This window comes from Puma concolor, chromosome E2 (genome assembly GCF_028749965.1).
Source record: "Puma concolor isolate L17-30 chromosome E2, mPumCon1.1.hap2, whole genome shotgun sequence".
Classification (NCBI taxonomy): domain Eukaryota; kingdom Metazoa; phylum Chordata; class Mammalia; order Carnivora; family Felidae; genus Puma; species Puma concolor.
In genome coordinates, this window is record NC_141681.1 from 61,401,260 (window position 1) to 61,414,524 (window position 13,265).

The 13,265-nt window shown below is 47.1% G+C and overlaps 1 protein-coding gene across 1 annotated transcript; it reads left to right on the plus strand.

Moving 5' to 3' along the window:
- Positions 1–2,728: 2,728 nt before the first annotated feature.
- LOC112850957 (uncharacterized) lies at positions 2,729–9,726 on the plus strand. Its single transcript, XM_086690838.1, is given in 5 exon segments — positions 2,729–2,968; positions 4,672–4,920; positions 6,757–6,883; positions 8,032–9,336; positions 9,339–9,726. Coding segments are annotated over 4 exon segments (1,533 nt in total). The 5' UTR covers positions 2,729–2,968; positions 4,672–4,887; the 3' UTR covers positions 9,407–9,726.
- Positions 9,727–13,265: the final 3,539 nt, after the last annotated feature.

The window sequence follows — 13,265 nt, forward strand, 5'->3', positions numbered from 1 at the left end:
TCCCTGAATATGAAAAATAAGCACTCCAAATCTTAGTCCCCTGTTTGGTTCTTCCTCAGCTAAACCAGCAGGAGAGACCATAAGCCATTTTCCAGAAGGTCACTTATGGGGCTTTGATTTTGAGCTAAGGTTGCCACTAAGTAATTTAACTGCCAATTACAGTGCGAAAAATAGCTGTAACTGCTGACTTTTTGTAACGTATTGTAAAAAAGCTAAGTACGGAATATGTATGGCATCCTGACAGCATTGACACAGGACAAAGGACGTGTGCTGTATACACAGCCACAGGCAATTCTATCCCTTTTGTGTGCCACACACTATTGTACCTGCAACCCTTTATGTGCTCCTTGAACGTTTGCAGATCAGTAAATACACAACAGCACAACTTCCCCATTCCTTTTTACCTTTATGGCAACTCTTTTTCAATATTGTGTTTTCCTCTCCCTACAGGCTGTAAATGCACAATATTTTCAAATATTAAAGATCGGGGCACCTGGGAAGTTCATTTGGTTAAGTATCCAACCTGGGCTCAGGTCATGATTGTGGGGAATACACTTAGGAATCCCCTGAGCCTGCACTGATGGGTTAACAAGGCATAAAGAATTACAAAGCCAAAGGATGCTCACACCCAAGTTTGGGTAAACAAGATTAAGTAAATAGGTATAGAGGGGGCAGGGCAAAGGCTCCAGTATAGAACAAAGGTATAGGAGGTAAACAAGATCAGGTATTCAGGGTGAAAACACCCCCCCCCCCCCCCATTTAGTACTATAGCAGAAAGCTTCTTTCACAGGAAGGAAGTAGCAAATTAGGTGAACAGGTAAATAGGGCTATAGACCACTGCAGGGCAAAGTTGTCCAGAGCGGAGCTAATTAATAAAAGAAAGGTGCCTTGTTAACCCGGAGGTTACACATTCTATCTGTCTTATCCCCTAGGCTACCTAAGATAGACACAGCGTCTCATGTCTGCGGTTAACAACCATCTGCCCGTTGCGAGGATTTTGTTTTATATTGACCCAAACCCCTAACACCGTATATCTTCAAACCCCCCTTTCCCTCATGCCCATATGTAAATGTTCACAGATTTATTGTCTCTTTGCGCACGTCCATCACCATATTTGTAAGCCTTCTGATCCTAATAAAAATGAAGCAAGGACCCTTAATCAGGGCTCTTGTCTTCTCCTGGACATTAGCCATCTCTCACATTTTAATCCTGCATCCCGCTTTCTTGCTGGCCAAGAAAGAACTCTAGACCCAGAGTCTAAGACACATGATCTCACGGTTCATGAGTTCAAGTCGTATGTCAGGCTGGGTGCTGACAGTCTGGAGCCTGCTTGGGATTCTCCATCCATCCTTTATCTCCCCCCCCCCCCCCCACTCGTGCTTTCTCTCTCACAATAAATAAATAAACTTAAAAAAAAAATCACATTTTGGAACCAAACCATGAATGTAGCCAAGGTTTCAGCAAGCTACAGTCTCAGCTTCATTCTCTGACCTCTCAACTCAGTGTCTCCTGCTCAAACTTCACTGAGATCTTAACTTTCTCCCCCACTTGTCACAGATACATTTCTCTAGAATGATTTTTGCCACTCTCCTTGAAAAATTACAAAATCATTTTTAATAGCATTCAGTAATATCCATTTCACAAGTGTTTTTCCAGAGATAATATCAACCCCCTGTGCATTCACTACTGCTGCAATTACAGATGAAATGATACTCACTTCCCAGCAAATAGATGAGATTGTGGATACTCAAATCTTCATCTCAGGGATAAGATGCCCCTTTGCACACACGATCAATTTGTCAAGAAGGCACACACTGTTCAGGCAGAAGTTGGCACGTGCTAAGTCTTTCTCTTTTCAGATAGGTTTCAGATCTTAAAAGAAATGTAACGTATCTCAGAAATACAATAATAAATATCTGAATGAAAGTACTGGAATACCATCACTGACTATACAGGCAGGACAAATGCCTTCTGTGGGAATTAGAGGCACATCGTCCTCCTTTCTTTAATTTTTTTTTTAATGCTTATTTATTTTTGACAGAGAGAGACAGAGCATGAGTGGGGGGAGGGGAGAGAGAGAGGGAGACAGAATCTGAAGCAGGCTCCAGGTTCTGAGCTGTCAGCACAGAACCCCACGTGGGGCTCAAACCCACAAACAGTGAGATCATGACCTGAGCCAAGGTCGGACGCTCAACCGACTGAGCCACCCAGGCGCCCCCATCGTCACTCTAACTACCTCAGTGCCTCCTGACATCCCTCCTCCAACTTCCCCATCACAGTCCTGTCTGAAAGCTTTCTTATCGAAACTATTAAAGGAACTCCAAAGAGTCAGTGTACACGTCCCTTGCAAGCAACAAGATAACTGAGAGCTACGAGGGGACGCCGAGGAACTTTACGGCATGCTGTGTCCCTTCCTATGTGCAGCCTTTTGGGAATGTGCTATGATTCACGGAGTCTGAAACAACAGGCCCCTGGACATTTCTGAGTCGCCCTACGCTGCACTCCGAGGACAGCTGGGTATCGCCCTTTAAGAAGCAGCAAGCCCCATCCCCTGAAGAACACGGAACTCCATTTCCCAGAGCTCCTCATACTCTTTCAGGGCCTTTAATCTGTCAGGAACGACCTACGTCCTGAATCCGCGCAATAACGGCGTTGAAACTACACTACCCGGAAGCCTGTGCGGCGTAGCCAAGGGCCGTTTTCGAGAGTGCGCGTCTCGTGGGGGCGGGACTTCCGGGGGCGCCTTTGTGGTGTCTGAGTTCTCTGTCGTTCCCGGGACTGTTCCGTGGCTTAGTGCGTCCGGAATCCTCAGTCCCGACCGACGTGAATGGAAAGCGCGAAAAGAGGGCCTGTTCCCGCCGCAGTGGCGGCTGCGAGGCGCCCTCGCCCCCGCCCGGTCGTCCGCCGCGTCCCGCCCCGCTCTTCCCACTGGTCGGAGGCCGAGGCCGCGCCGGTGAAGCCGGCGCAGGTGGGTGCTGCGACCCCCGCGCCCTCGGCCGCCCGCCCCGCCCCTCCTCTCCCCGCCCGCTCGGCTCCCAGCAGTCAGGCCCCCGGGGCGGGAGCAGAGCGCGTCCTGGTTCGGGGTCCCGGTCCCCCCCCTGCGATGGGGCGTAGGAGGGCCCGCCGGGGGCCCAGGGGCCGGGGCGGAGTGTCGCCTGCAGGCGCGGCATGCGCGGCTGGGATCTTCCGGGGTCAGGGGTCCAGGGCGGGGGTGGGAGGTGCGCGCCCAGAGATAGGTTAGGATAGGGGAGAGCGGGACGGGGAGGCTGCTGAGGAACCACCCCGGGCAGTCATGGTGGAGGTTGGGCCAGGGCGGTGGCCGTGGAGGGAGATGCGAGGAGATTCTGCAGAGTCGGGCAACAGAGCCGACGGGGTTTCCTGCTGCGTCGCCTGTAGCTGTGAGCACAAGTGGGGAGTGAAGGACCAGGTCAGGGCTTCCTTGCCTGAACGTCTGAGAGAACGGAGGTGGGGAAGCGAGCCCAGCGGGCAGGTTTCGGGGAGATGATGAGTTCGGTTTGGACATGTTGATGCTGAGATATCTGAGGGTGGAGACATGACGTGGGTCTGTAGAAGTGAGGGTCTGGAGGACGGGGAAGGGAGCTGGGCTGGAGCTGTCCGAGGTGTGGAGGGTGTGCACTGCTCCAGAGCCTGGCCTGAGGACCCGACCAAGGAGGGGGTCTTAAGGTCGTTATTACTGGTGGGCTCTGCAGTGAGCGTCAGGAGGGCTGAGACGTGGAGTGCCCCGGGGGATTCAGCATCCCTGATGCTCCCTCCCTAAAGGAGCGTACCTGATGTAGAAGGTATTCTGACCTGGGTCTAGAAAAGAATGCCTGGATGTGGTAAGTTTGTTGGCCTGGGTGGAGACGGAGGTAGAGACTCTCAGTCCTGCAGGTCAGATGATCTTGGGAGACAGTCCCTGTGGGACAAAGAAATAGCCAGACTTGTGGAGCAGTTGGGTCCCAGATGAGGACACTGCTCTCTCACCACCTCCACCCTTGGGGGCAAGAGGAAGGCAGGAGTGCTCCAGTCAAGGGGTCCTGCCAGCGCCCTGCAGGGGGCCACGCAGCAGGTAGGCTTGTTTGCTGAAAGGAAGAGTAGCTGAGCTGCCCGCTCAGACTCTCCCTACAACTCATTAAATTCGGAACGTATGAAACATTTATTGAGACATCAGCTAACCAACATTTATGTAAATATGTATACATGGAAACTAGAAACGAATGCATTCGATAAATGAAGAGCAACAACACTTTATGAAAATTGCAAAGTTAATTTATCTGTGGTATTTGCTAACAACAGAACGATGTATAACACATCTTTTGAAAATCGCAAGCAGAGATAACACTAATCCAAATTTTATGAACCCTGTCCTTTATTTGCAATGGAAACATACAGGCTTGTTAACTCTGTGGGTAGTTAGTGTGCATCAGTTCTGTTTAATACTGTTATCAGCTCTGTGAGGTGGGGGCCAGGAATTGAGGCTCGGGACGTTCATTCCTCCTACAGAACCACATCGCTGGTAAGAGCGGCACTGACGTCAGAGGGGCTGAGAGCTTAGGTTATCAGGCTGGGAGCACTTTGCTCCAGGGCAGGGCAGGGGTAGTGGGGGTCCAGTTCAGTCTGTTGGTTGCCTACCATGGTTGCCCCTTTCTCATGGCCTCCCTCTTCCCACAGGTTCCCATGGCATTTGCAGAAATGCTTATGGATCCTGTACAGGTGCATGGAGGATGTGACAGTTGGAGGACACCCCAGTTGTCCCCCTGATGGTTTTGCCACTCCCATATAAAGAATGATGGTGTCCTGAGATTGCTCACCTTTTCTCCCTCCCTTGGGTCTAAAGTCCCTGTGGTCTCATCAAAGCCCAGGGTCTTGAACTCATCCCTGGATTCTATGGAGCATTGCCCATGTGTGACAACCAATGGGGTAAGATGTGGAAGGGTGTCCTGGGCACAGGATCCAGAACGTTCAAGTGATGGGGGTGAGAGTGAGTTGGAATGATCAGGGAACTGCGAGGCTCTTACCTACAGTGGGAATATGGGGTTGGGGGGCATATAGTTACCAGGTCCACAGTTATAGCCTGAGGTGGTGAGCCTTTAATCTGAAGGAAGTAGGAGAAGGTTCTGAGCTGAGGAGCCAGGTGACCTGATCTTCACAGGCTGTGTGCAGCTGCAGTGTGCATGAGCCCCTTGACGAAGGTGGGGATAGTGGGGGGCCTCCTGGGACTGCGCAGGTGACCTCTGCTGATGGCTGCACAGGGCTGGTGGCTGTGGAGGTGGAGGACCAGCTGCCTTCCGGATGTGTTCCAGATGGAGTAGCCCATGTTCAGTGATGTGGCGAGCAAGGGTGTGGGGGGACGAGATGGAAGGGGGCGTCAGGGGCAACCCCAAGGATTTTGGCTTTCTCTGGAAGAATGGATGTCCTGTCAGTTGAGACGGGGAAGTCAGTAGTCAGTTGGAATAGGAAGTCAGGTTTTGCCACTGATGTCACATGGTCCAGAGACTCCCGACTAGAGGCACCCACTTAGCAGTCGGACGCACAGGTCTGGAGTTCAGGGGAGGCTTCTAGGTTGCAGACAGCCAGAGACAGTGGCCGGCATGTGCACTGCCGTATAGCCGGGCATTAGTTTCCAGAGGGGCCATCATTAGGGTGTGGAAGCAGGAAGGGGAAGAAGGAGATTTGAATCTCTTCTGGGAGCCTGGTTGGTGGTGGTGGACGTCACAAAGGCAGATGAAAAAGCAGAGTAGCTGTGGGGGGCGTGCCCGTGTGGGATACAGGTGAGGAGTCTGAAGGCTTCCGAGGGGTCAGGGGTGTGCAGTAGGTGTTGAAGCATCTCCACGAAGGAGGTCAGGTGTTAGTTAGATCAGGCCAGGGCGCATGATCTTTCCATGGAGTCCTCAGTGTTTGGTGGTGACTTTGGGTCAGGCCTGTGTTGCTTCGTTGAGGCTGATAGACCTGGTAGGTTAGTTGAGGTTAAAATGAAGCAGCCAGGAGCATTGCTGGGCCTTGGGTGCGGAGTTCAGTGTCGCTGGACTTCACATGCAGGTCAGGTAAAGGCAGGCTGTGACTGCTTGTAGGACAGCAGGGTAGTGATGATGCAGCAGAGGGCTGGGAGTCTGTGAGGTGCTCACGTTAGGTTTGGGAGGGGGAGTACACACGGGTGGCACGTGGGGAGAACCACAAAAGGACCCTGGCACCGGGGAACTTGGGTTTCTGGGGCAGGACGGGGCAAAATAGGATGCTGATTCCACTTGCACACTCCTGTCTGGATTCTATGTGCAACAGCGGTGTGTTGGGAAGGCACAGAAATTACCCGCAGAGTGGGCTGCGGTCTCAGTAACCAAGTTGCAGAAGTGGAGGGACCAGATATGGAGAGAGGTTCAGACCAAGAATGATGGGCAGGTGAGGAGGAGGAGGAGGGGCGCTTATGTGGGAGAGGTAAGTTCAAGTTGTGTTGGCCGGGATGTAGGATCTGGGGGACCTCAGCATAATTTACTGCTCAAAGAGACAGAGAGCCCCCACTGCGGGCCCAGAGCCTGGGCGGGGCTTTCCTGCACCCTCCTCGCTTGTGTTTTTCTGGACACAGCAATCAGTGGCAGTGAGGACAAGGGAAGTGCCAGTGCCACCAGACCCTGTATCTCCTCCACACTGGGAAGTCGGGGTGGAGGGCAAGGGCAAGGAGGGGATGGAAGGAGGTGGCAGTATGAACATTCCGGAAAGAGAAGCTGCACATCGATTGAAGAAGCCTCCCTGTTTTGGCAGGGGGTTGTGGTTTTTACAGACGTGGCCGTGTGCTTCTCCCAGGAGGAGTGGGGGCTCCTTGATGAGGCTCAGAGACGCCTGTACCACAGTGTGATGCTGGAGACCTTTGCACTTTTGTCATCACTAGGTAAGGCCCTCGCACCCACTCCAGCGTCCAGGGCTTAGCTCCGGCTTTCCCCTTCCCTCGGGGTCAGGAGCTCTGGCTTTCCCACAATCACAGGTTTAAGGGGGCCAGGTCCGGGCTGCGTGCACCTCTGCTCCAAGCTTGTCTGAGAAATCCCAGTGGCCTTGCTTGTCCCTGGTCAGGTTATTCTGTTCAGAAGCACGGAGCCTCTGTGCTCAAGGCCTTCCCCTCCTTGCTGACGTTTCTTAGGGGCACCCCTGTGTTGGAACTTCCAGCCACCAACGTGCTCTCTACTCGTAGAGACCACTGGTTCTGTGAGACCCTCCTCTGAGTTTTTTTGGTTTTAGAATGTGGGATGTCATGTGTTGGATCACTGACTCTGGGGGCCGTGCAGTCTACTCTGTCTTCCTGTGTTTCATCTAGGGTGGCCCGTTCCAGGTCCCATGTAAGTGCTCATCTTGAAGAGGTGGAGGGGCCTTGGTGCCTGACAGCCTGGACCTTACTCCATCACCAGCTACAGGAAATGGCCCTGGGGCTGCAGAGTTGGGAATGGGTGTGTTGTCACAGCTGGCTTTACCATCGTGTGATGCCAGGGAGCGTGGTCATACCTTATTTCTACCTGTTCTTTCCTGTCATCATTTCTAACCTTGCACTTCCCAGCTCCCCCACTTTTGTGGCTTCCCTCCATTATCCTTTCACTTCTGCTCACTTTGCAGTACACTTGACATATGACCTACCCTTGAGGTATTGTGATGGCTGCACCTATCTTTAAATAGTCTCTAAACACCAGCTGCCGTGTTGCAAGCACACATTTCTAGGTGTGAACTCAGTCTTCTACCCAGTGCTCACCAGTCACTGGCAGCCGTGGCCTTGTTGAAAGTCATTTGCAGAGGAGAGAGTTGGGGAACCCCCCTGTCCTCCCTGAACTCACCCCGCCCTGGTATCCTTCCCCAGAGGCAGGGCTGTCCCATCATGGGCGCTGGCCAGGGTGAGCTCTGCACAGAAGGCCTTCCTTTCACCGTCTCAAGTTCCCCTGGCCCGTGAGCAGTCCCCTGGCCTCATCCGTGGGCGTGTCCGACACACATTCCCGAGGAGGCTGCCTCGTCCCAACAAGGTCAGCGTGCGCTTGACCAGCATTTCTCTGTTTACAGGTTGCTGGCATGGAGCCCGGGACAAGGAGGCCCCTTCAGGGCACAGTGTTTCTGTAGGAGCATCACAGGTCAGGACTCCAAAGCCAGGCCCGTCCTTCCAGGAGGCCCAGCCCTGTGAGACGTGTAGCTCACTCTTGAAAGACCTTTTGCACTTGGCTGAACAGGACGGTATACACCCCGAGCAAGGCCTGTACGCCTGTGGGGGAGAGTGTTGCCAGCACCAAAAGCCTCAGATTAGAGCGGAACTTTCCAGGAGTGATGAGGGGAGGTCTTCATTTGTGAAGAACTGCAGAGGTCACATGGCAGAGACGACCTTTATGTGCAGTGAAGATGGGAAGGACTTCCCAGCCAGCTCAGGCCTTCTCCAACAGCAGGTTCCTCAGCTTGTAGGACGGTCACACTGGGGCACACCTGGTGGAGAGGACTTTCAAAATGAACAGAATTATTATAAATGTACTCAGTGTGGGAAAATCTTCAGTCATAAACATATACTTGTTGACCATGAGAAAATCCACACTGGAGAAAAGCGTCATGAGTACAGAGAGTGTGGGAAGGCCTTCCTTAGAAAGTCCCACCTCCATCAGCACCAGAAAGGCCACAATGAAGGTCAGTTTTATGAGAACGCAAAATGTGGAGGATGTCTTACACGGATACCTGGCCTTGGTGACCACCAGGGTATTCACACCAGGCCGAGGCCTTTTGAGTGCAGCCAGTGTGGGAAGGCTTTCCTTAGACTGTCCCAACTTGTTGGTCACCAGAAAATCCACACAGGAGAAAGGCCTTATGGTTGCAGTGAATGTGGAAAATTTTTTAGGAATCGCTCTACGCTCATTAGACATCAGAGAGTTCACACTGGAGAGAGGCCATATGAGTGCCTTGAATGTGGGAAAGCCTTTACCCGCAAACATAAACTTGTTGAGCATCAGAAAATCCACAGCGGTGAAAAGCCTTATGAATGCAGAGAATGTGGGAAAGCCTTCAGCCGCAAAGACAAAGTTGTTGAACACCAGAAAATCCACACCGGAGAGCGGCCTTATAAGTGCAGTGAATGTGGGAAAGCTTTCAGCCGCAAACATAAACTTGTTGAGCACCAGAAAATCCACACTGGAATAAGGGCTTATGAGTGCAGAGAATGTGGCAAATTCTTTATGGACAGCTCCTCGCTCATTATTCATCAGAGAGTCCACACTGGAGAGAGGCCTTATGAGTGTGGCAAATGTGGGAAGTTCTTTAGGTACCGCTTCACACTCATTAGACACCAGAGAACTCACACTAGAGAAAGGCCTGATGAGTGCAGCAACATAGGAAATCCTTTAGTTGCAACTCCAAACTCATTAGACATCAGACAAATCACAGCAGAGAAAGGCCTTATTAGTGCAGCTAATGTGGGAAATTTTTGTGTTACAACTCCAGTCTCATTACACAACAGAGAGTTCACACTGATGTGAGTCCTTATGAGAACTGCGAATGTGGGGACATCTCTACCTACATCTCTGGCCTTGTTAAACATTGGCAGATTTCCAACAATGGAGAAATGCCTTATGAGTGCAATGAATGTGGGAGAATCTGTTAATTTGATTTATGTCATTATAAACTAATTTGCATTTCTTTAATTTTTATGTTCTTGGAATCCTGCAGTATACTGTTATGTGACTGCTTTTCCTTACATTTTTACATAAAAGGAATCCCAAAGTATATCCTTGTGTGGCTGTTTAGAGATTTATCCCTATTGCATTCATTCCTCTTTATTGCTGAGTCATATTCCATTGGGCATATGTGCCACAGTGTGTTTATCTATTAATGGACATGTAGGTTGCTTCCAGTGTTTCCAATTACCAAAAGAACTGTGAACATTCATATATAAGTAAATACCTGAGAGTGGAGTGTTGATCATTGATGAATGTTTAACTTTTTACGAATTGGCCAAACTGATTTCCAAGATGAGAGAGATTGCAAGCGGGGGAGGGGCAGAGAGAGAGAGGGAGAGAGAATCCCAAGCAGGCTCCACACTGTCAGTGCAGAGCCAGACATGGGACCCAATCTCACAAAATGTGAGATCATGACCTGAGTCAAACGAAATCAAGAGTTGGACACTTAACAGACTAAGTCACCCAGGTGCCCCTATAGTTATTTCGAGTTGAAATCCTCATTAACTTCTATGACTCTACTGTTGTCCTTTTTATTTTTGAATAAAATTTATATGCATACCTTATAACTTTTAATCAATTCTAAAAAATACTTTTAAGTGGTTTATATCGTAAATTTTATAATGGATTTACTTTTTTGGTTCCTAAAATCCTTCCTCTATGATCCACTGGGGGAATATCTGTCCAGTCATATGCTGAGGATAAGATTGAGTTCAGGCCTTAATTTTTGCCCCTTGAGTACGGTTGAAGCTGGCAAGAATAAATCCCTCACAAACCAACACTTTTGGTAACAACACTCACTTCCATCTTCTACTTCCAGGCAGAACTTTCTCTGTTCAATTAAAAATTTTTTAATGTTTATTTTTGAGAGACAGAGTATGAGCAGCAGAGGGTCAGAGAGAGAAGGAAACACAGAATCTGAAGCAGGCTCCAGGCTCTGAACTGTCAGCACAAAGCCCAATGCGGGGTTCAAACTCAAGAACCATGAGATCATAACCTGAGTCGAAGTTGGACACTTAACTGACTGAGCCACCCAGGTGCCCCTCTCTGTTCAATTAAAACATTTTTTTAAAATTCCAGTGTAGTTAACATACAGTGTTAGTTTCAGGGGTACAATATAGCAATTCAACAACTCAGGCAGAAGTTTCTCTTAACTTTAAATATTTGGAGACTAATGAATATAAATGCAGAACTCAACAAAATGCTAGCAAACCAAATTCAGCAGCACCTTAAAAGAATTATACATTATGATTAAATTGGATTTATCCCTGGGGTACAAGGATGCCTCAACTTATATAAAGCAGTAAATGTAATACTCCACATTAACAAAGGATAAAAATCATAGGCTCATCTCAATGCAGAAAGAGCTTTTGACAAACTTCATCCTTTCATGATAAAAATTTGTGACAAATTAAGTAGATAAGAAATTTACCTTAATATTAAAAAAAAGACATATACTAAAAACACATAGGTAACATCATACTCCATGTTGAAAAGCCAAAAGCTTTTCCTTTAAGATTACAAACAAGACACTCTCTACTTGTATTTAGCATTGTACTGTAAGTCCTAACCAGAGCAATTAGGCAAGAAAAATAATTGAAAGGCATCCAAAATGGAAAGGAAGGAATAATGTCTCTGTTTGCAGATGAAATGTGATCTTAAATGTAGAAAATTTGAAAGGCTGTACCAAAACAAACTGTAAAATCTAATAAATGAATTCAGTAAAGTTTAGGAATACAAAATCAACATACAAAATCTGCATTTTTAACTCTAACAATAAATTATCTAGAAAAGTTATTAAAACAATCCCCTTCACAATAGCAACACAAAGAATAAAATATTTCAGAATAAATTTAACAAGAGAGGTGAAAGATCTGAACACTGAAAACTATAAAATATTGATGAAAGAAGCCACAGGCACAAATATATGGAAAGATATCCCATGTTTGTTGATTGGAAGAATCAATTTGTTAAAATGTCCATTCTACCCAGAGTAATCTACAGATTGAATGCAATCCCTATCAAAATTCCAATGACACTCTTCACGGAAATTTTTTTAAAAATCCTAAAATTTTTATGGAACCACAAAAGACACTTACCTCAATTTGAGAAAGGAGAACAAAGCTGCAGGCTATAAACTTCCTGCCTTCTACTACACTACAAAGTTACACTAATCAAACCAATAAAGCACTGGCATAAAAACAGACGCATAGAGCAGTGAAACAGGAGAGAGTCCAGAAGTAAACCCACACAAATGAAGTCAACTAATTTTTGACAGGCACCAAGAATATCCAGTGGGGGAAAGGATAGACTCTTTATTAAATGATGTTGGAAAAATTGGATATCCACATGAAAAAATTAAATTGGACCCATGTCTTATACCATATCCAGAATCAATTCGAAATAAAGACTTAAACAGAAGATCTGAAACAGTAAGCTATAAGAAAACAAAGAGAAAGCTCCATGACATTGGTATTAGAAATATATATATATATATATATATATATATATATATATATATATATATCAAAAACACAGGAAACAAAAGCAAAAATAAGTGGGACTACATTAAACTAAAAAGTTTCTGCACAACAAAGGAAACAAAAAGGCAACCTATGGACTGAGAGAAAATGTTTGCCATACACACACACACATACACACACACACACACACACACGAATTAATATCCAAAATATATAAAGAACCATAAGACTGGTGTCCTTTATTTGTGGGGGGTTGATTTTCAACAAGTGCTGTCATTTTGTGTTTTCATTGCTAAGTAGAGTAGGAGAGACATAGCTCTAAATGCCACTTCTTGTATTAACAAAAAAAAAAAAACCCAAATATAGGATTTATGATCTCTTTACAAGATAAATACAGGACCCAGAACAAAGTCATTTAATACAGGACATGCACAGTATACACAGAGCAACCCTATTCCCCACGTCCTATGTATCTGCTCTTGTGTCTAAAACCCAAATGGTGATTATTGAATATTTGTTAGAGCAGCACATGACAATACAGCTTCCCTATTCATTTATATATTTCCAGAAACCGTAATTATTTCTACTACCAAATATTTCTACTAGCTGTTCATGTTTTCAAATTTCAAAAAGAGCCGCATTTTGGAGATCAAACCCTGAGTGTGGTCCAGGTTTCAGCACAGTTGTAGGTTCAGCTTCATTCTCTGACTTCTCCAACTTCACTGCCTCTGGCTCAATCTTCACTGAGATCCTAACATTTTTTCACCTGTCACAGATCATTTTCTCTATAACTATTTATATTAGATTTCTTTGAAAAGTAATCATTATTAATAGCTTTCAGTAACTACTATATCACAGGTGTTTTGCAGAGATCATCTCAACTCCCATTGCTGGTACTGGGGCAGCAATTCCATCGGAAATGATAAATCTCTTACCAACAGGGATAAAGGATCATGGATTCCTAAACCTTTACAACGGTAATAAGTTGCTCCCTTTGCCATATGGTTGGACTATTAGAATAGAACACCCTGTCCTGGCAAGAAATGTAGTATGATAAGTCGCTTTTCTCTTCAGATAAGTTTTGGACTTTATTATTATTTTTTAA